Source organism: Molothrus ater, chromosome 4 (assembly GCF_012460135.2).
Source record: "Molothrus ater isolate BHLD 08-10-18 breed brown headed cowbird chromosome 4, BPBGC_Mater_1.1, whole genome shotgun sequence".
Classification (NCBI taxonomy): domain Eukaryota; kingdom Metazoa; phylum Chordata; class Aves; order Passeriformes; family Icteridae; genus Molothrus; species Molothrus ater.
Genome location: NC_050481.2, coordinates 70,091,607 through 70,113,643, shown reverse-complemented (window position 1 = coordinate 70,113,643; position 22,037 = coordinate 70,091,607). Strand labels below are relative to the sequence as shown.

General features: G+C 51.9%; 1 protein-coding gene and 1 pseudogene across 2 annotated transcripts; both read left to right on the top strand.

Annotated features, from left to right (window-relative positions):
• The first annotated feature begins 2,747 nt into the window (after positions 1 to 2,747).
• Positions 2,748 to 20,782, top strand: LOC118686497 (RING finger protein 37). 2 transcript variants are annotated; one of them, XM_036382734.2, is made up of 5 exons: positions 2,759 to 2,818; positions 12,030 to 12,126; positions 13,332 to 14,508; positions 17,391 to 17,552; positions 20,004 to 20,782. In XM_036382734.2, the coding sequence occupies exons 2-5, from the start codon at positions 12,073 to 12,075 to the stop codon at positions 20,213 to 20,215; spliced, it is 1,605 nt and encodes a 534-aa protein (XP_036238627.1). In that variant the 5' UTR covers positions 2,759 to 2,818; positions 12,030 to 12,072; the 3' UTR covers positions 20,216 to 20,782. The 2 variants fall into 2 exon arrangements, with proteins under 2 accessions (XP_036238626.1, XP_036238627.1); XM_036382733.2 differs by lacking the exons at positions 12,030 to 12,126; positions 13,332 to 14,508; positions 17,391 to 17,552; positions 20,004 to 20,782 and adding an exon at positions 7,483 to 10,077 and having other exon boundaries at positions 2,748 to 2,818.
• Positions 2,969 to 3,077, top strand: LOC118686773 (5S ribosomal RNA; annotated as a pseudogene).
• Positions 20,783 to 22,037: the final 1,255 nt, after the last annotated feature.

Below are 22,037 nucleotides of genomic sequence, written 5' to 3'. Positions count from 1 at the left end.
GAGAAAGGAGCAGAACCAGGTGGATTTTGGGATGGATCCACAGGTGGGAGAATCAGGGGGATTTTAGGGATAGATCCACAGCTGGGAGAATTGGGGAGAACCAGGGGGATTTGGGGATGGATCACAGCTGGGAGAAGGAGGGAGAACCAGGGGGACTTTGGGATGGATCCACAGCTGGGAGAACCAGGGGGATTTTGGGATGGATCCACAGCTGGGAGAATCAGGGGGATTTGGGGATTGACCCACAGCTTGAAGAATTGGGCAGAACCAGTGGGATTTTGGGATGGGTCCACAGCTAGAGGAGCCAGGGGGATTTTGGGATGGATCCACAGCTGGGATGGGGAGTTGTGGGGGAAAGCTTCACCCTGGGTGAATCAGCACATTCCAACCCAGCTGCAGTAGTGGGAAGGCAATTCCCCTTCCCTCTCCTGGAAAAAACACATCCCCCACTGGAGCACCCCTGATTTCCCCAGCACGTGGCTGAAGGAGCGGAACAAACTCAAAATGCATCAAATTCATGTTGGATCCCAGATGCTGGGGGTGAGGACCCCAGGCCAAGGTCTATCCACCTTCCCTCAAGCAGGGAGGAAACACCACATCCAAAACCTCCTGCAGGTTTTTACTCAACTCAATCCCACCCAACTCTGTCAGCCTCACTAAAAGCAACAGATAATCGCTGTTTTTCTTTAAAACCCCAGCAATTCCAGCCCCTTTCCCGATGGCAGCAGCTTTATCAGAGAGGTCTCCTGCCCTCTGGTGACAGAGGTGAGGCAGGGATTCCAGGAGGTCCTTCAGATTTAGAGCCTGAGGTGCCCTCAACCAGCGTGGCTCTCCTCCAGAGCCCTGGGGCCTCCTGAAAACGGCATTTCCTCCTGAAAACGGCATTTTCTCCCTTGCCAGGGCACAAAACTTCATCTGAAGGAAGAGGTGGACACGGAGCAAAGCTGGTGGAAATATCAGGAAGGGACACAAGTGCTAAGCAAGGCTTAAGGCAATATTTAAATAGTTTGCCAGTGCTGAAAGCCTGCAGTGGGCAGGAGAAAGATTTCTGGCAGCAGTGGGGCCGTGATCATTGGAAATACTCAAAATCTGTGAGGACACAGCCTTGGCCAAGGGGCTGTGGGTGGCCCTGCTGGGGCAGGAGCTCAGGGCAGAGCTCCACAGCTCCAGAATCCCCCTGTTCTCTCAGGACAGCTGCAGTGAGGGTGTCAGCTCACACAGAGCCTCCCACACACCCCACACATGGCCCCAACCCACAGCAGCACGGGGCTGGTGCCTCCCTGGTGTGAAAAATGGAAATCACTTGGTTTTAAAATTTTAAAAGTTTAATAGTAATAAAATTGTTATTAAAATAGTAATATAATTAGAGTAATAATAATTTGGACAATTTGAATTAGGACAATACAAGACAATAAAAACAAAGAGTTATGGACAATCTGGGTACCTCTTTCTGGGCGAAATAAGCCCAAAAAAGGACCCACGTTAACAGAGGATTAACCCTTAAAAGCAACAGCCTGTTGCATATTCATACACCTCATACATGATGCATAAATTCCATTCAAACACGGGATTCTGTCAGGTCAGTGTCAGCTTCTTCCTCTGAATCCTGACAGCTCTTCAGGGCTGAGTGAGGTGGGAAGAAGTTCGTTTCTTCTGATAAGGGAGCAATAAATTCTCTTTTTCTGAAAGATTCGGGTGTCCTGTGGCTGCTATCTCAGTGCAAGTACCTCATTCCCCTCTTTAAAAAAAGTATCTTACATAGTATAGTTTCTATTTTAACATTATGTTATAACCTAAAACTATATTTAACACACTACTTAAGAAAATTAATACAGCATAACTTTCTAACACAACACATATAATATTAATTTTCATATTTGTGAAAAGCCAATCATAAAATATGTATTTTTCACACTGGGAACACAGAAAGGACATCTCTGGGTGTGCAGGTACCCAGCAAGTTTCTGTGTTCTGCAACCACAGCCTCACAGAGCCAGTATTGTATTTGGGTTGCCCCCATACAAAGGAAGGAATGATGAATCTGACTCCATGTTCTCAGAAGCCTAATTTATTATTTTATGATACTATATTATATTAAAGAATGCTATACTAAATTATACTAAAGAATTCAGAAAGGCTAAAAAGATAATAATGAAAACTCGTGACTCTCTCCAGAGTCGCAACACAGCGCTTGGCACTGATTGGCCAATAAGTCAAAACAATTTATGTGAAACCAATGAAACAATCACCAACGGGTAAACAATCCCCACATTCCAAAGCAGCAAAACACAGGAGAAGCAAATCAGATAATATTGTTTTCCTTTTCCTCTGAGGCTTCTCAGCTTCCCAGGAGAAAAATCCTGGGTAAAGGGATTTTTCCAGAAAATGTGAATGCCACAAGCCACAGAACGCTCTGGGTTGGAAGGGGCAGCAAAGCCCATCCAATCCCAGCCCCCTGCCATGGCAGGGACACCTTCCACCATCCCAGGCTGCTCCAAGCCCTGCCCAGCCTGGCCTTGGACACTGCCAGGGCTCCAGAGGCAGCCACAGCTTCTCGGGCCGCGCCCGTGGCCTCGGGGCGACCCCAGGCCCGTCATGGCGGCGCCCACTGTGCCCCACGTGATTCGGGGCTGTCACGTGATTTTTGCGTCACGTGACCATGGGGGACGGGGGGGCACGTGCCGCTGGCGCCACCCGCAGGCCGCGCGCGCGCCCGCGCCGGGAACCGGAAGTGGCGTCACCGCCGCGCGACCGGAAGCGGCGGGAGGAGGCGAAGGGGGCAGGAGGTGGCGGTGGCGGCGGCGCTGGAGCGGCCCCGGTGAGTCCCGGCCCCTTCTCCTGCTCATCCCCGCTCCCTGACCCCTTCCCTTCTCCCCGAGCCGCCCTCTCAGCCGGCGGAGCCGCCCGTGTCCTGCCCTGGGCTGCATGGCCCCACATGCCTATAGGTGTGTATTCATATAGATGTATTGCCCATGGCCGTACCGCCCTGAGAAAGTCTGATCTCGGAAGCTAAGCAGGGTCGGGCCCGGGCAGTACTTGGATGGGAGACCGCCTGGGAATACCGGGGGCTGTAGGCATTTGTTTTAGAGGAACGTTTTAAAGAGCTGGGGTTGTTTAGCCTTGAGAAGAGGAGGCTCAGAGGTGACCTTATTGCTCTCTACACCTTCCTGAAGGGAGGCTGTGGACAGCTGGGGTCGGTCTCTGACAGAGCCAGAGGACACAGCCTCAAGCTTTTTCAGGGAAGGTGTAGGTTGGGTATTAGGAAAAAATTTTCACCAAAAGAATAATAAAGTACTGGAATGCTCTTCCCAGGGAGGGGGTAGAATCACCATCTCTGGATGTGTTTAAAAAAAGCCTGGCCATGGCACTTGGGGCTAGAGTCTGGTTGAGGTGTGAGGGCACAGGTTGGACTCAATGATCTTAGAGGTCTCTTCCAACCTCATCATTCTGTGATTATTCTGTGAGATGTGTATATATATCTGTGTGTGTGCTAATTCTTGTGTGTTATGTGTGTGTCTGTGTGTTATGTGTGTGTAGCTGCAGCTGTAGGGGTGAGCAGCAGCACTGGGGCTTCCAGCCCTGCCCCGGGAGAAGGGAATTGCATGGAAATGCTCCAGGGCTGGAGCCCCTGTGCTCTGGGGTGAGGCTGGGAGAGCTGGGGGTGCTCACCTGGGGAGGAGAAGGCTCCAGGAGGGATTTCAGAACTCCTTGCAGGGCCTAAAGGGGCTCCAGGAGGGCTGGAGAGGAACTGGGGACAAGGGATAGAGGGACAGGACACAGGGAATTTTTGGGATGCACCAACCCCCCCTTGCACAGAGCTGAGCCCCTGGGCTGGGTGGCATTCCCCTGGGAATGTTCTTTTCCAGCTCTGACACTTCGAGGTGTTTCCATGCCTGAGCAGCTCCTCCAGGGGCATTCCCAGCCTGCTGGGCCCAGCTCCAAAATTCCCTGGGCTCCTTGGGGCTGCTGGAAGGGAAAATTCTGCAGAGACCTGCCCAGAGCTGGGGAGGAGTTGGGATGTGAGGAGGAAGGAGTAGACATTCCTAAATACAACCAAATTGTAAACCTAATCACCCATAAAAAAACACTTTCCACTAAAACCCTAAACAACAACAAACCTTTACCCAAATCAAACAAAAAAATCACTCATACAATAACTCTTAACCCAATCAAAACAAAACCAAATATAAAAAATCTACTCTACAAGCAAAAACCATAGTTCATCCTAAAACCTTTAACAAAAATTACTTGGGGAGACTTGAAATCAACAAAATTTTAAAATTTAGCTTTGGCTTTAAAATTTTAAAGTCAAAACTACAAAAAATCCAAAACCAACTACACTTTCACAAAAAAAAAAAAAATTAACAGCCTATAAAAAAAGGAAGGAAAGGAAAAAGGGGAAAGGAAAGGGGAAAGGGAAAGGAAGGGACTGCTCAAGGTGAAAAGAGGTAAATCCATGGAAGGTGTGGGTGGAACTGAAAGAGAAATGGGCTGGAAACTGGAAAGATCACAAAGATTTGCCCAGGGGTGGGAGAAATCATGGAAAAATCACATGGAGCAGCCCCACTGCCCTTGAGGGTCCTTGGAACTGTCTTGTCCCATCCCAGCCTGGCTCAGCTGTTTGTGGTCTTCTCTTTTTGGCTGGATTTGGAGCAAAGGAGGAGAGAAGCAGCCTCTGCACTGCCTGGATTCCCAAATGTGTCACAGCTCCACAGTCAGTCCCTGGAGGATATTCTTAGCAGCACATTGAGAGCCTTCCCCAGGCCTTTGATTGATTCCCTGGCTTTGAACTGGGGCTGTTGTTGTTGGGAGGGGCTCTGGGAGCAGCAGGGCTGGGTTTCCTGGGGAAAATCACCTTTCACAGCAGGGAGGAGTTGGTTTATATCAATAACCTGGGGTTTGTTAGCAGAAAAATGGATGAAGACACTCAAAAGTCAAGTCAGACAAGGAAATCTCTGGGAATCTCTGGGAAAGGCTCGCCTGGATCAACCTCCTCTTGTTCAAGATGATTTTTGGAGCTTGATCCAGCCTCTCTAATGCTCCAGGCTGTGTGAGGTGCTGGAGGAGGAGATGTTGGAGGGATTTCTCCTTCCTCCAGGCAGGTGCAGTCTGAGCTTTGTCCCCTGTCTCCAGCATCTGTCACCTGAGGCCACTTCAGGCTGGACACCACAGCCAGGAATGATCATTTGATCAGACATTCCTTGAGCTGAGCAGGAGAGCTTTGAAATCCAGCTCTTGGTTTGTGTTTCCTGCCCAGCTTCTGAGGAGGCTTTTCCATTTCCTGCCCCTCAGACAGGCAGGAAGGGGCAGAGCCTCTCCTGCCTGGCAGGATTTGACTCCTCATGCTGGGATGGGACAGTCACAGCCTTGGAACAGCCTGGGGGCTGTGGGACAGAGCCTGATCTGCTCCTGGGGCTGCCTCAGGGTGTTTGGAAGTACAGATAAGGTGCCCAGTGGGTTGTTGAGCAGCTCACAATATTTACAGATCATCCTAAAAACACATTGGCCTCTCTTGTACCCTCCTCCTTGCATGGCTCCCCCCACAAATCCACATTTCAGTTTGCCTTTCCTTTCCCCCCAGCCCAGTTGGTTTTCTCACCTCTCTGCTGAGGTGGTTTCTGCTCCAGCAGCTTCTCCTCCCTCTTGGCTGCTGTTTGCTGCCTCCAAGCTCTGCCCATGGAGCAGAGGATGCAAAATGTCCTCATCTGCTTCAGTGGCACAGAGAAGCAGCAGATGTCCCATCCCTGGAAGTGTCCAAGGCCAGGTTGAGCAGGGCTTGGAGCAGCCTGGGGTAGTGGAAGCTGTCCCTGAATCATGGGGAACGTGGGGATCCTTACACACCAAAAAACCCCAGTTTCTGCTCAGCCAGAGCTGCACTGTGCTGCTCACACACCCCAAACCCTCCTCTTGTGCCCCAGAGTGCCCATTTTGCTGCTGCAAAACTGAGTTTGCCTGCACTGATGCCACATCTTGCTCCATCCCTGATCAGGAAGCTGTGGATCCAAGCAGAGCTCCCAGGGGTGTCCCTGAGGATTCATCTCCATGTGTGTGTGGGGAACACAAAATGTTTTGCAGTGGCAACATCTCTGCCAGGCTTTGCCTTTCCTGATTGCCCAGCTCCATGTGGGACTGAGGGGTTTTTATCCAGCACCTGTGTGATGGATATTTGTGTGAGATAAGGAACTGAGGGAAAAATCTGACACCTGGTGCTCTATTTTATTTTTTTTTTAATCAACATTTCAAGGGTGGTAAACAGGGCTCAGTGCAGGCTGGCAGCACCCAGCTGGACTCCCACGGATTTCTCATCCTCACCCTCCAAGCTGTAGCTGTTTCAGGCAGGAGTTAGGAAGGCACCAGCCATTTTTAAACCTCCTGTACCCTAAAACTCTTGGAAATGCTCTCAAAATCTGAAGCTCAAAGCTCTGCTCCTGGGATGTAGCATCACGTAATGATTTGTGTTACTTCTCCCACATTTCTTCATTTCTCCAAGCTCCACCTGCAGGTTCTGGGCCAGTTTTCACTCTCTGCTCTGGTTCTGTGGAGGCTTTGCTCCACATCCTGTCTCCAGGTGCAAAGGGCAGTGTGGCACCCTGGATATTTGGACAACTTCTGAGGTGGTCAGTGATTCAGAGCACCATGACCAAAGCAGCAGAATGCTCTGTCTGAACACACAAAGCCTCTTGAAGCTGCAGCTCTTCTACAAAAACAAATTTTCATTGATCAGAATGAAAGAAAAAGCAGCTTGGCTCTCTTAAAAATGAAAAAAACAATGATTTTTTTTTTCTTAACTCTCCTAATCTGTGCCAGGTTTCTTGTATCTGCTGAGTAGCAGGTCGTGCCTGGCTGCCTTCTACTCCAAGCCCAGCTCTCCTGGGTGCTCGTCCTGAGCTGCCTTTGCATGAGGTGACATTCCATGGTGGCTTTGCAGGGACCCAGCTGCCCTGAGCAGTGCCAGCTCCCTTTGGGTAGCTGAAGGATTGATCAAAAGGTGCTGCCTGTGAGGTGCAGTGGAGGAGTGTGCCCTTTGTTGACAAAATTATCTTTTGTCTCCTTAAAAAGGAAATAAGCTTAGAAGTTTCTCTCTTCCATGAGGTGAAAAAGGCATCTTATAGGACCCAGGGATTTCACCTCATACTTAAGGATAGCCAATTGGACAGGAGCCAGGAAGTCCCACCTGGCAATTTACTAGAAAAAGAAGAGAACAAAAGGAAATAATCACTTTTGTGAGGTGTTTTACCAGGGGCAGGAGGGCCTCTTGCACCTGGCTCTGTTTTTCTCTGTAAAGAGTTTTGTTATTTTGCCTTTTATTAAAACCTTTTTGTTTCCAACACTGCCACAGAAGCCATCCTGCTGATTTTATGCCTTCTAAGGTAGCTGAGCTCTCTTGGGTGTGAAATAGATCTCCAAGAGCTTATGAGAGCTGGCTCAAGGAGACTCCTATTTCAGTGGAGGCCACTGACTCTCCGTCTGCCCTTTTTTCAGTACCTGGAAGCAGTTCTGAGCCCCACTAAGTTGAGACCCATGGCTACGGTGCTAATGTGCCGAAGATTGCCCAGGCTGAGCAGGGTGACAGCGATTTCCACCACAGCCAAGCGTGGGAGCAGCAAAAGCAAGAAGGAAAAGAGAGATAAACCAGGAGCAGGCAAGACTGGGACTCAATCAGGGGCTACAATCCAGCTGCTGAAGCCACAGGACTACAGAGTGCTGTACAATCCAGCTGCCTATGCCAAAGGCAGGGCTGGCTCCCGGCAGCACAGGGATAGGGACAGCAGCCAGGCCCTGGGTGACACGTTCACCAGCCCTGGCACTGCACAGGCTCCACAGACATTCCCCACTGCCTCTTCCCAAGCTTTGTCACCTGTCAGGAGTGCCCTGCCCAAGTCCAAGTCCGTGCTCCTGGAGCAGAGCAGGCTGTACAAGGAGGAAGCAGAGAAGGACAAGCGGGAAGTGCACGACTCCAAGGAGGACCCGCGCACGTTCCAGAAGGGCAGGCCTGAGTACAGAGCTCTCACCTGTGACAGCACTGAGCCAGCACAGCCCCTCCCTGCAGAGGAAGGGGACTGGATTTTACAGAGTGTGGCTGGCTGTGAGGGCAGCCCTGGGGTTCTCACAGATTATTTCCTCAAGCTGAGCCGTTTGCCGGCGGAGCGCCGCGCGGCGCTGGGGTCGGATGCCGGGTTCAGCGCCCTGTGTCACCGAGCTGTCACCTCCATCAGGCTGTTCAGCACCCCAGATCTCATCCGCGTTTTAAAGGCTTGTGTCCCTTTGGGCGTGCCAGCCTCCCACCCCCTGCTCAACGCGTGTGAGGCCGAGTTCTGCCGGCGGGCGTGGGACATGGGCCTGGAGCAGCTGCTGCTGGTGGCGGATTGCTGGCGCTGCCTGGACCGCAGCGTGCCCTCCTACCTGGGCATTCTGTTCAGCTATGCCAACCTGCACTGGAAGGACCTCACCCTGCCCCAGTTTGTGCAGCTCCTTTACATCATCGGCGAAGGCCGGAGGTCGCCCGCGGACTTGGCGCAGAAGGTGGAGAGCACCATCCTGAAGCACTTGGACTCCTTCACCTTGGAGGAGCTGGGTGCCATCTGCTTGGGGCTCTTCAAATCCCTCAGTGGGATTTCTGAGCACGTCATGAGGAGGATTGCAGACAGGGTGTCCCTGCAGATGGAGGACATGAGCACCTACGCCTTGGTGAACGTGCTCAAGATGCTGCGCTACACCCGCATGGACCACCTGCCCCTGATGAGGGAGCTGGGCAGGGTGATTCCTGCTCGGATCCCTGCCACAAACATCCAGGGCATCATGCACATCACTCTCACCTACTCATCCCTGCACTTCTTTGATGAGGATGTTTTGGCTGCTGTTGCCACCTCGTTGCCTTCCAAGGTGTCCTACTGCCGGAGCAAGGACGCTGCCAAATTCCTGTGGTCGTTTGGGTGCCTGGACTATGAACCTCCCAACGAGGAGGAGTTTTACTCCAGCCTGATAAAGCAATTGCATGCAAAACTCCACGAGTTTAGCAAGTTTCCAGAGCATCTCCTTACTGCTCTGCTTGGCCTGGCTTTTGTCAAACGCTTCCCAGAGGAGCTGATAGACTTTGCTTTGAGGGAGGAGTTTGTCCGGAAAACCAGAGGTAGCAAATATGAGCTCAACAAGGACCTGTTCACCCTTGGTAAGAGCGTTGAAATCGAGTGCCCCACCTACCAAGGCAGCCACCTCACGCCTCAGCTTTGTCAGGAGTTCACTGAGATGGTCTCAAGCTTTGCAGAGAGGGAAATCTACATCAGGCCTGAAATTGTGGAAGCCACATCCCTCCTGGAGAGCATGTTGGGAGGCCCTGAGTATGTGAAGAACCACATGATCCTGCCCCACACCAGGTCCAGCGACCTGGAGGTGCGCTTGTCCGTGGATGGACGTCCCATCCCTTTCAACTTCAAGGACCCTGTGGCAGCCAAGAAGCTGAGAGACATGGGAGTTAATCTGACAGATGATTTAATGTCTCAGCTCATACAGGGGAGAGCTCATAACCAGAGTCCCACAGAGGTGGCGAATGAATCCAGGATTCCCAGTCAGGAGAGAGGGGACACAACGGGTATGGGCGGAGCCCTTCCTACAGGTGCCACATCACAGGCTGAGCCTAAAGCAGGGCTCTGGCAGCCTGGGGAGGTGAGGCTGGCCCTGCAGGTGTCCAACAGGAACCACTTCTGCTACGGCTCCAGGCGGCTGCTGGGGCTGCACTGCCTGAAGCGGCGGCAGCTGCGGCTGCTGGGCTACGCCGTGGTGGAGCTGCCCTTCTGGGAGTGGTTCCCTCTGCTCAAGCGCACGCGCTCCGAGAAGCTCAGCTACCTCCACTACAAAGTCTTCTGCCCAGCACTGCTCACCAGGGCTGCCTAGTGGGGGAAAAAAAGCCTCCCCCAATGCATCTCCATGGCTGGGTGCTGGATCAAATGGTCTCTGGGTGGTGGCTCAGTTGTGCTCTGTGAGGCTGTTTCTGCTCTGGTGATATCTGTATTTCCTGTGCTGTCCTTTTGTACCTGGATCCTCAAATGCTTCCACCACAAATAAAAGCTCCTAATGATTCATTTTTCTCTGTGGTTGCTTCTTTCTCGGCCCTAAATTACAGTGGTTGGATTTGGTGCCTCTGTGAGGGTATTTAGTCATGAGGCTGAGCTGGGTGCCAGGAACACACACAGAGATGTTTCCTCGTGTTTCCATCCCCATGGGGCTGGGGCTGAGGGCACAGCCTGGGTTTCTCCATTAGGATGGAATGTGGATACTGAGTGGGACTGAGGCTTGGGGTGCTCTGACCTCAGGACATTCATTTCATGCTCCAAGGACTTTATTTTGTGTCCACAATGCAGCAGCTCCATAATCCCACACAGGACACCAGGAAGAGTTGTGGTGACAAATTCCAGACAGTCTGGTTTAAAATTCCTTGCTCAAAACCACTGAGGATTTTTTTCAGGTCTGTGTTTCAGTGCTTCAGTCCAAAGATCTTTGTTCACCTTAAGGAAGGCACACACTGAAGAGAGAGGAGGAAAAAAAAAGCCCAGCCATGGGTAAAAGCAACTCAGTGACTCAGCTTTAGGGATGAGATTTGTAGCAGAGTCTTTCAGCAGAAGGGAGTGCAGTGACTTGGAAATGCAGAATAATCCATTTTCTCACTGAGGGATTGAGACTGGAAAAATTAACCTGAGTTAAGTTCTCAAGGTCACAAATCCTATAAAATACCCATACAGAGCTCTCCATGTTGCAGGAGAAGTCTTCAGCCCAGGAAAGTGAGGAGAGATAGAACAGGGGGAGAATCTTGAGTTTTCCCAAAGAAGGGAGCAAGGAGAGTTGGTTTGCCACTTGTCACAACACCAGTGCTGAGGGCCAAGTGAATTTACCACTTTTGGTTCAAAATGAGGCAGAAAGGGCAGCTTTGAGGCACAGCCTGTAGTTGAACTCAGTCTCCTGCAAGATATGAGTGCCAAAGTCAGACCAGTTTAAACAGTTCCCCACTGGCAGCCCAGTTCTGGAAACCTCTCAGACTCAGAAAAGCAGGAAGGTAATGTTGGAGGAGAGTTGGTGTGTGCTTGTCCTGCTCCTGATGGGTGCCAGACCAAATTTTGGGATAGAAGTGCCTGTTCCTCTTGTAAGGTTCACACCTGCTTCATTTTCAAGGCATTGTAACCAAGCCCTGCTCTCTGCAGGTGTCGATTCCATGTTGGGTTGGGTTTTTTGGGGGGGGATTTGTGCTTTGAATTCCACCTTTCTCCTTGCAGATGCAGCACAGGCAGCTCATTAACTCTGCCTTTCCAATGTGCCCCCAGAAGGCCAATTTCATTTGGGCTGAACCAAGAGAGCAGTGGAAAATCATTAAAGAGCTGCTTGTTCTTGAAGGAGGCAGCGAGTCCCTGATTTGCAAGGTTGCCCAGGGCAGTGACATTTTAAAGCTGGGGTTAACATGAGGTTAAAGCTCTCACCTCACACATAATTTCATTCTTAAAAGGGATCTGAGACAGCCAATTCCAGTCACTTTTATTTTTCAATGGGAAAGAAGGTGTGTTCAGTTTCTTTAATGAATGCTGGCAGAAGAATTTGGTGTTGACATCTCCCTCAGAGCTATTCTGTGCCCTCTGCTCCTTGGAGTTATTTAACACCAATTATTAATATTTGTGGTTAATCTTGACTCACTGTGACAGTCTCCTGTGCTGTGCTGGTGCTTTCCTACACCTACAGAACTCCTGCAATCTTTGATAAACCTTCAGGTCTAATTGCTGCTCTGTTCATAGGTGGTTTTAGTTAAAATAGCCATTTTCTTTTTGCTTTTTCTCCACAGGTTCACTAATTAATATTAATGTGATTTTTTTTCCCTTAATCTTATCTCTCCACCATATTCATTTGGGTTTATATTGGCTTCACCTCCTGGACTCAGATCTGAGCTGCATTTTAGGAAATCCCAAGCCTGTAACTCACCCAAAACATGAGATCCTTTCACTGCTCATGGATATTCACTTCCTTTATTTTTAATTTTTTTTTGTTCCAAGCTGACTCTGATGCTCAGCAAGTGACCTCTCTCCAGCTGCCAAGATGGTAATAAACGTCTGTCTGCCACAGTTCAAGCCAAGAATTCACTGCAACAAGGTAAAACAGTGAGGAGGGGGTTTTGGGGAGGGATGCAGGGACTAGGTGGAATTATCCTGAGGGGGAGCTGGTTCACTGCTCCTCTGGGATAATCAGCATCACTGCTCTGATGTGGCACACACTAAATACCCGAGGGAAAAGCCCCAGTTTTGTAGGATCTCATGACCAGACAGCATGATGTGCTTCCAGGTGCCTTTGGCTTGAGATCCCTTTTTCCCTGCAATATTCCAGCTTTCCCTCTGCCCATTGGAACTCACAGCTCTTGATAATGTGAAATTATCAATTAATGTGACATTGTGAAATGATAACTCGGTGAAGTTCCTTTCCAAGTATTTCTGGTTTCACTCAGCACATCAGAATCTCTTTAAGAAACTCAGTTTTCATTCAAATCTGGTTTTTAGTTGTCAATTTCCACACCAACTCAGCCCAAAATGCAGGACAGCCTTGGCTTTGTAAGTTCTGTGCTGCAAAAGCAGCAGTGCTGGAAGTTTTTTGTGGAGAGACCCAGCCATGCCACAGAGTTTGGGTGTGATTGTCATGATCAAGACCATATTAAACAGGTGGAATAAATAGATTTTCCTCATTTGTATTTGTCCATTCAGCAAGTGCTGCAGATTTCTCAGGGTCTGGGGCATTCAGGAAAGGGAATGGATTGAACCAGGCTGCCCAGGAGCAGAGCAGAGGGTGGGATGGGGTGTTCCAAACCAGACCCAGCCTGGTTTGATGGATCTCCCTCAGGGATGACTGGGGTGGCTCCCAGAGACTGATTAACATGCAGAGTTCCTCTGGGACCATGTAACTGTGATTCCAAGTGCATTTCCACGTGGATAAGTAGGCACAAAGAAAATCAGGAGACTCCCAGCTGAAAAGGGAGACTGAGAGAGGAGACACGCTCATCCTCTGCTCCCAGCCACCCCCTCCTTCTTGACTTATCTCACCAAAACCACGAATTCTCCCGAATTTTCCACTCTTCCAGCAGTTAAGTCAGGTCTGCCCATGGACACAGAGGGTGCAGGAAGAGGGGATGGAGGAGGGTGGGAGTGGAAGGAGTGGTGGGTCTGCTCTGCCTTACAGCAGGGTCTGAGCTGCACAGAAACCTCAGCCTTGGCTCCTGGTCAGTGTCATCCTGAGAATCTCTGGAAGGGAAATTGCCTTCCTTGTGTTTCCTTGCTCCATCCTGACCCCAGTTTTGCTCTGGCACACAGATCTCTGCTGATGGCTACGAGGTGGAGAACCTGATCTCCGAGGACCTGGCCAGGAGGAACCGCGGTTTCCGCAGCGAGTACTTCATCAAACCCCCGGTGCACGTCACCATCTCCTTCCCCTTCAACGTGGAGATCTGCAGGATCAACATTGACATCTCCTCTGGGGGCTACCAGACCTTCTCTGGCCTGGAAATTTACACCTCTACCTCATGCAACAAAACCTCTTGGCAGAGCCCTGAGGGGCAGTGCTCAGGTCTGGCCGGGCAGCCTGTGTCGGACAAGGACACCTTCACCCTGGTGGGCAAAGCTGTCTTAAAAAATCAGAGCAAAGTGACTTTTGGCCACAGAGGCTTCAAGCCCAGGCCTCCCTTCCATCAGATGGAAAATGTCTTCTCCTACCCCGGCTCGGTGTCCCAAGATCTCTGGAACAAAGGGCCGGCCTCGCTCAGCAACGTGTCCCACCTGAAAATCTGCATCACCCACGTGGCCGGGGGGGGCCTGCCCAGCATCAAGAGGCTGGAGGTGTGGGGACAGCCTGCCAAGTCCTGCCCACAGGAGGTCATCGAGGGCGTCTTCCAGGTGGCCTCCCAGTTCCTGGCCCAGGACGTCGGCAGCCTCAAGCCGGAGCTGTGGACGCCGATGGAGAGCGACTGCGTCCCCTTCAGTGCCAACGAGCAGCAGACCCTGCACAAGCTGGTGGACGTTGTCCAAGACATCCCTGAAGAATTCCTGGACCCCATCACTCTGGAGATCATGACTTTACCCATGCTCCTGCCCTCTGGGAAGGTGATTGACCAGAGCACCCTGGAGAAGTGCAACCGCAGCGAGGCGTCCTGGGGCCGCGTCCCCAGCGATCCCTTCACGGGCGTGGCCTTCAGCCAGCACTCCCAGCCCCTACCTCACCCCACCCTCAAGGCCAGGATAGACCACTTCCTGCTGCAGCACAGCATCCCTGGCACCAACCTGCTGGGCAGGGCTCACTCCTCGGAGAGCCTGGTGCCCTCCTCCATCACCATGTCCTCTCTGAAAAGGAAAATGGACTGCATGGATCAGGGCTCCCTGCAGCCGCCCTATTTTTCTGCTACAAACTTACTTGTCACTTCTACCTCAGAGAACAGTGCTAAAAAAATGAAAACTGACAGTGATTCCCACTTGATCCAGATGGACTGTTCCACAGGTATGGTGGCTCCCCAGGTCACCTCTGTTCCTTGAGTGTTGGGACAGCCCCAGGCTGGGGTTTCAAACCAGGACAAATCCAGTGCAAGTTCCCATCACGCCTCTAGAAAGTTTCCAGGCTGGGTTTGGCTGGTGGAGCTGGGTCATTTCATCCACCTCCCATGTTCCTTGTTCAGTGTTTCACAGCCCTTGTTTGCTCAGGTCACCCTGTTCCCCTTTTAGTTTGGATTCCCTTTCTCTTCCTTCCATGTGGGGACAATATTTTCCTCACCATCCTGGTTTGAAGTTTCTTTATCCGGGAGGATTTATTGTGTCCTGCAAAAACAGGAAAAGAAATGTCTGGTGCTGCAGTGGTGATGGCACAGGGAGTCCTGGCTCATCATGAGGAGGGAGGTGGGAAGGAAAACAGGAATGGGACACAGAACAAACCACAGCAAGGGAATTGCAGGGAGGAGGGACAGCTCAGCCTGGGAGAGACTTGCACAGAATTTGCAAGGGTGGTTAGAGCAGAAATCCTGCTTTAGAGGCTAAATGAGACAAGAAATGTGACTTGTGGCTGCAGGGAAAGGGAAAGGGTGCTGCTTTCCCTTCATCCATCCTTTTCTCAGTGGTGCTGGGAATGCCAAATGTCCTGCAAATCTGGAGACAAGGAGGCTCAGGTGGGACCTTGTTGTTGTCAACACCTCCCTGACAGAAAGGAGGAGCCAGGTGGGGGTCAGGCTCTGCTCCCAGGGATCAGGGACAGGAGGGAACAAGGGGAGGGTTAGGTTGGATATTGGGAACAATTCTTTCACAGAAAGGGGTGTCCAGCCCTGGCACAGCTGCCCAGGGCAGTGGTGGAGTTCTCATCCGTGGAGGGATCTAAAAGCCATGAGGATGTGGCAGCTGAGGACAAAGGGTGTAAATCCAGGTGTGGGTATTTCATGGTTGGCTCTCTGCTCAGGTGAGCTCAGTCTGCTCTGCTCTAACCCAGTGTGGTCTGTGACATGTCAAAAGGTGACCCAGAGCTGCTGGCACCTGTCACTGCCTTCACCCTTCTCTCAATCTGCCCAAAAACATTTTGAGGACAAAGCTTAGGTGGCTGTTTGATTTTAAATCAATTCTTCACTTGAAAATAATTGATGTGGGGTGGTACCAGGAAGAGTAGGGAGAAGCCAGACTGCACCTTTCTGCTCTGATCCCTCAGCCTAGAGCTCATTCCCTGCTTTAGGAGGAATCTTTGGTTATTTTGGCTGTGCCAGCTCCCACCAGGATGTGCCCCAGCCCCACAGAAGCAGGAGCTGCCCTGTGGGTCCTGGAGCTCCCGGGGCAGCCGTGTCCATACATAAATAAAAGCAGAGTGCTCAGCCCATGGAGCTCATGCTTCACTGGATCATCAGCCTTGATTGGTGGAGGAAATGTGCAGCACCAATTGTGAGCTTTTCCTCTGGGAGCTGGATTTCACAGAATTAGTGATGCAGACAACATTCTCTTAATGCTTCATCTTAATTAGCGCCGTCGGTGCTGCACAGGGCAGCCCTGCAGGGAGGGTCCAGCCCTGGCCCTGTGCCTCACAACTGGGACAGAGAGGGAAAAACAAGTCCCACAGATTTTATTAATGGTTTAAATGTTCTCTGTGAGCTGCATGGAGCAAGGCTGGGAGCGCTGGGCTGGCATCCTCGGGATCCAGCTGAGGGGTTTCAGGGAAAAACAACTTCCTGGGTTATTTGGGGTTTGGCCCTTTTTCAGTCCTGCAACTTCTACAGCTCCATGGGAGGAAGGTGCAGCCAGGTGGGGGTCAGGCTCTGTTCCCAGGGAACAAGAGGAAATGGCCTCAGGGTGTGCCAGGAGAGGTTTGGGGTGGGATCAGGGAAAATCCCTTCATGCAAAGGGTTCTCCAGCCCTGGCACAGGCTGCCCATCCTGATTTAAATACCATCATGGTATTTCAAAGCCATGAGGGTGTGGCACATGGAGTCATGATTTACTGGTGGACTCCATGATCTTGGAAGACTTTTCCAACCTAAATGATTCTGGTCCTGTATAACTTGGCTCTGGGACACCACATGAATGGTGGTGATCCATAGGGCATCCCACCTCCAGGACCCAGAGGAGATGAGGCACTCCACCCCAAATCAGCCCCTTGGTGGGGAAAAGACACCTCTCAACAAAACAAGTGGCAGGGCTCCTAAAATCCTCCAAGGTTCAGAGCCAAGGCAGTGTTTGCATCACAGATTCTTTCTCCCAGCCTCTCCATCTTTTTCTTGCAGACCTGGTCCATGTTTCCCTTTGCAGACCTGGTTTCTCTGTGTTCCTTTTGCACACCTGGTCTCCACTTCCCCTTGCAGATTTGGTCTCCATTTCCCTTTGCAGATTTGGTCTCCATTTCCCTTTGCACACCTGGTGTTTGTGTTTCCTTTTGCACACCTGGTCTACATTTCCCTTTGCAGATTTGCTCTCTGTGTTCCCTTTGCACGCCTGGTCTGTGTGTTCCCTTTGCAGATTTGGTCTCTATTTCCCTTTGCACACCTAGTCCTTGTTGTTTCCCTTTGCAGATCTGATCTCTGGGTTTCCCTTTCCAGACCTGGTCTCCATTTCCCTTTGCAGATTTGGTCTCTGTGTTCCCTTTGCACACCTGGTGTCTCTGTATTCCCTTTGCACACCTGGTTTCTCTATTTCCCTTTGCACACCTGGTTTCTCTGTTTCCCTTAGCACACCTGGTTTCTCTATTTCCCTTTTCACACCTGGTTTCTCTGTATTCCCTTTGCACACCTGGTTTCTCTGTTTCCCTTTGCACACCTGGTTTCTCTGTTTCCCATTGCACACCTGGTTTCTCTGTGTTCCCTTTGCACACCTGGTTTCTCTGTTTCCCTTAGCACACCTGGTTTCTCTGTTTCCCTTGCAGAGCTGGTGTCCCACGAGCAGAAGCTGTCGGAGAGCTTGGACACTGCCCTGACCTCAGCTCTCAGCTCCATGCCCTCTTTCACAGCCAAGCTGATGAAGAGCCAGCAGCAGGCTCCAGGAGAGGGGGGCTGCAGCACTTCCTGGAGCCTGGGCACAGCCCTTGGTGAGCAACAGGCACCCCTGGAGCACCTTTGGGAGCTGGGGCTGGGATGACAGGGAGTCTTGTTCAGACCCCAGCCTATGATTTATTCCATATAAAAATATTTCATTGTCTCCCAGCAAGCTTCACTTCACAGTCCTTGCCTCTGTCTCAGCAGTTTTGCTGCTTTATTCTCCCACTGAGGCAGGTTAGACCTTGCTGAGCCCACAAGGGGTGGGATGTTGTCCATGCCCAGGGTCAGAGCAGGCTGTGGCAGCAGTGCTGTGATGTTCCTGTGTTCTTGGCTGCCCCAGGATGATCTGGGATGGACACAGAGCTCAGCCTGCTCCAGCTCAGTTCAGAGAGCTCTCAGAGCTCTGCAGTTTGGGCTGAGAGGTTCAGTGGTGCCTGTGAGCTGTGTGGATGGAGCAAGCTGGGGAGCTGCCACGTGGGTGGAGAATGAGTCTGGTGTGGGCATGCTGCAGGAGAGCTGTAAATCCAGCAAATGCTGCAGCCTTGCAGTGCTTCAAAGGGCCTTGGAAAAAAGAGGGAGAGTCACTTTTTATGCAGACTGGACAAGGGAGAATGTTTGTGAACTAAAAGAGCAGGGTGAGATTGGATATTGGGAATTAGGAATTGTTCCCTGGGAGGGTGGGCAGGCCCTGGCACAGGGTGCCCAGAGCAGCTGTGGCTGCCCCTGGATCCCTGGCAGTGCCCAAGGCCAGGCTGGGCAGGGCTTGGAGCAGCCTGGGATGGTGGAAGGTGCCCCTGCCATGGGATGGGATGGGATGGGATGGGATGGGATGGGATGGGATGGGATGGGATGGGATGGGATGGGATGGGATGGGATGGGATGGGATGGGATGGGATGGGATGGGGGCTTTATGATTCCTTCCAACCCAAACCATTCCATGATTCTTGGAAACACCTGCTGTGACATCCACCCTTAGCAGGAGCAGGTCACAGCAGCAGCAGCAGCCCAGGCCAGGCAGGTCTGTGTGTGCCCAGAATCCCACCAGGACTGAGTGTCCCTGATCCAGGCTGCCACACCCCCCCAGCTGCTGCCCTGCCACCCTTCCAGCTGTGCCTGCATTCCCAAATTCCTGCATTTGGGCTGCAGGGAAGCTCTGAACCTTCAGATGTCCTGGTTTCTCTTCCCCTGGCTGAGGCTCTGCCTGCCCATGGCTGAGTGGGGGCTTCAGAGGGACCCTGAGAAGGGCTGTGTCTGTCTGTCCATCCATCTGCCTGTGTGTTTTTCCCTCTCTCTCCCTCCCCAAACAGCTTTTGCTGTTTCACAGTGACATTCAGCTCCTGAGCTTTTTGCTGCTGTTTGAGAGCTGAGCAGCCCTGGCTGGGTGCTGTGTGACAGGAATGCAAAGTGACCCCTCAGCTGTTCCACCTGGGAATGGCTGTGCAGGAGCTGCAGGGAGGCTGATTTCATCTCAGTAAAAGTGAAAAGCCCTTTTTTACAGTCATCTGTCCTCAATTAAAAGCCTGATGGTGCCAGTGCTGATGTGATCCATCCCTTTCTGAGCACAGCCTGCCCTGGGAGCTGGAGCATTCCCTTTCCTTGTGGTGATGACAGGGAGGTGACACAGTCCTGAGTCACAGCTGTGCCCTGAGTCTGCAGGACCTGGGGCACAGCCTGGACTTGTCACACTCCCTGCCTCACCCACTTCTCCTGTCCCTTGGTTTCAAAGCTGTGCCAGGGGAGCTTCAGGATCAGACTTTGGAAAGGGCTGCCCAGGGAGGTGCTGCAACCACCAGGAAAGCCTGGACATGGTGCTGTTGGTTCACTCAGTAATCTGTGAAGTTTCTTCCAACCTCCTCTGAGTCTGATTCTGATTTTGTGATTTTCCAACCTGCTCTGATTCTGATTCTATGATTTTCCAACCTGCTGAGGTTCTGATTCTATGATTTTCCAACCTATTCTGTCTGATTCTTATTCTGAATCCAATTCTGATTCTGTGATTTTCCAGCCTGCTGTCATTCTAAATCTGTGATTTTCCAGCCTGCTCTGATTCTGATTCTATGATTTTCCCACCTGCTCTGAATCTGATTCTGTGATTTTCCACCTTGCTCTGATTCTGATTCTGATTCTGACTCTGATTCTGTGATATTACAACCTGATCTGACTTTGATTCTGTGATTTGCCAGCCTATTCTGATTCTATGATTTTCCAACCTAGTCTGTCTGATTCTGAATCCGATTCTGATTCTGTGATTTTCCAGCCTGCTGTCATTCTAAATCTGTGATTTTCCAGCCTGCTGTCATTCTAAATCTGTGATTTTCCAACCTGCTGTGATTCTGATTCTGACTCTGTGATTTTCCAGCCTGCTGTGATTCTGATTCTGTGATTTTCCAGCCTGCTCTGATTCTGATTCTGTGATTTTTCCAGCCTGCTCTGATTCTGATTCTGATTCTGTGATTTTTCCAGCCTGCTGTGATTCTGATTCTGTGATTCTGGCTTTGCAGAGCACGGCAGGAGCCCCCAGAGCCAGGGCTGTGCTTCCTGTGGCAAATCCTTCTCCTGCTACTTCAAGGCCGAGCCCGTGTACCAGCTCCCCTGCGGGCACCTCCTGTGCCGGCCCTGCCTGGCCGAGCCCCGGGCTCCAGCATCCCCCATCCACTGCGGGAGCTGCAAGAGGGCAGCAGCCACTCACGACGTCAGGAGGGTTCATTTCTGAGCCCCAGGAGGACGAGAAGGAGCTGCTGCTGTGCCCCGCGTCCACAGGGAGCCGCCCAGGAGCCGCCCAGGAGCCGCGGAGAGGAGAGAGGACTCGGTCTAGAGGGGGGTTTGGGGGGGTTCGAGCCCGAGGATGACAAAAGCCATAGCTTCTTTATCGAGGAATATGTATTTATGCAGGACTGGTCTGCAGCACTGCCCCGGGGCTCAGAGGTTTAGCACAGGTGCCTTTTGGACCAGCTCAGCTTCCCCCCCCTCGTTGCGAGTTCACGCCACGTTTGACCAGCAGCCAGCCGGTTGTGGAGCAGGTAAAAGTGACAGCACACACAAATTCCCTCCTCTGACCTCCTCCCCTTCCCCACCTGGCCCTCCCCTCCCCGCTGGGAGCGTCTCTCACCCCGGAATGGGCCGTGGCTGAGGTGGGAGGAGCTGGCAGTGATCTCACCCTGCTCATCCAGACTCTTGTAGAAAAGCCATCCCATCCCACCCACTCGGTTTATGTCGTGTGAGCAGCCCAGCTCCTGGCTGGCTGATTGACATTTAAGCCTTAATAAAATGTTTAAAGTCAGGTTCTGTCTCTCTCTCTCTCTCTGGCTCCTAATTGGTTTCATCCTGAGCCTTAATGGTGTCATGGAGCGAATCCCTTGGCAGAGGAGGAAATCGGCTGGAAAAAGCCAAAGCAGCACGGGAGAGCTGCAGGCAGGGGGTTTCAGAGGGGTTCTGGCAGCAGCCTCATCACAGGGATGAGACTCAGACACCTGAACCCATGGGGGCTTCAGAGAGCTGCTCACCAAAAAGCCAGGAAAAACCAACTTGGATGTTTTCTGTTCTGGATATGCTGGGGTAAGGTGACATCAAAGGGTTTGTCACCTCCACAACCCCCTGCTGGTGCCACTTAATTGAAGTTCTGGGCCCTAACGAGCCTCCAGCTGGCTCAGCTCACCTTGGGCACACTTTTATTTGCTCTCAAGAGGCACCCAAGCAAAGTTGTGGTGTTGGGAAGGAGCTGCTCATGCCTGGGGCTCAGCTTTGTGCTGATCCTGACCCTGTCTGCATCAGCAGGACTTTACAGCCCATCTCCATTCCGTGCAAAAATAGAAAATCACACTTCTTAAAATAATAAACACTCAGAAAATAGGCACAGAATTCCTAAAATCCCCACGATTCAGAGGCAGTAAATGCCCTCCATTGCAGTGCTGGTGTCGTGTTCGCTGTGAGCCATCCCGGGCTGATTCAGCTCTCACACCTCCCCCAGGGAAGGGGAGGATCCCCAGAGCCAGCAAAGCCTGGATGCTTCCAAAGCCACCGGTTCTGACAGGCTCCTGCGGTGCCCAAAAGTTCCTGGTGGTGTCCCGAGGTGGGCAGGGATCCAGGTGGAGCCATCCCAAACTTCCTCCAGCCCAAATTTCCTCCCTCTGTTCTGCAGGGAGGGGCAGGAGCCACATGGAGGGAAGGGCTGTGTTGGGACATCAGGGCAGGGCTCATCTCCCCCTCACTGCAGGTTCTCAGAGCCTTCATCCCCCAGCTCCTCCTCCTTAACCCTCTGGCACCCTTGGCAGCACATTTCACCCTCTGTGTCCCCCCTTGCAGGGGATCCAGGGTTGACTCTCCCTCTGCACCCACATTTTGGAGCTCAGGGAAGGTTCACCTGCCCCAGCTGGGTGTGAATCCCCCTGATCCTGGGGCACTGAGACCCCTGTGGGCAGCAGGGACCTCTCTGCACCCCGGGGTGGTGGTGACACAGAGCCAGGAGTTTGCTCTGCTTGGACCCACAGCAGGCCCTGGTTCTGACAGCCCATGGGTGACGTGGATGTGCTGGTGCC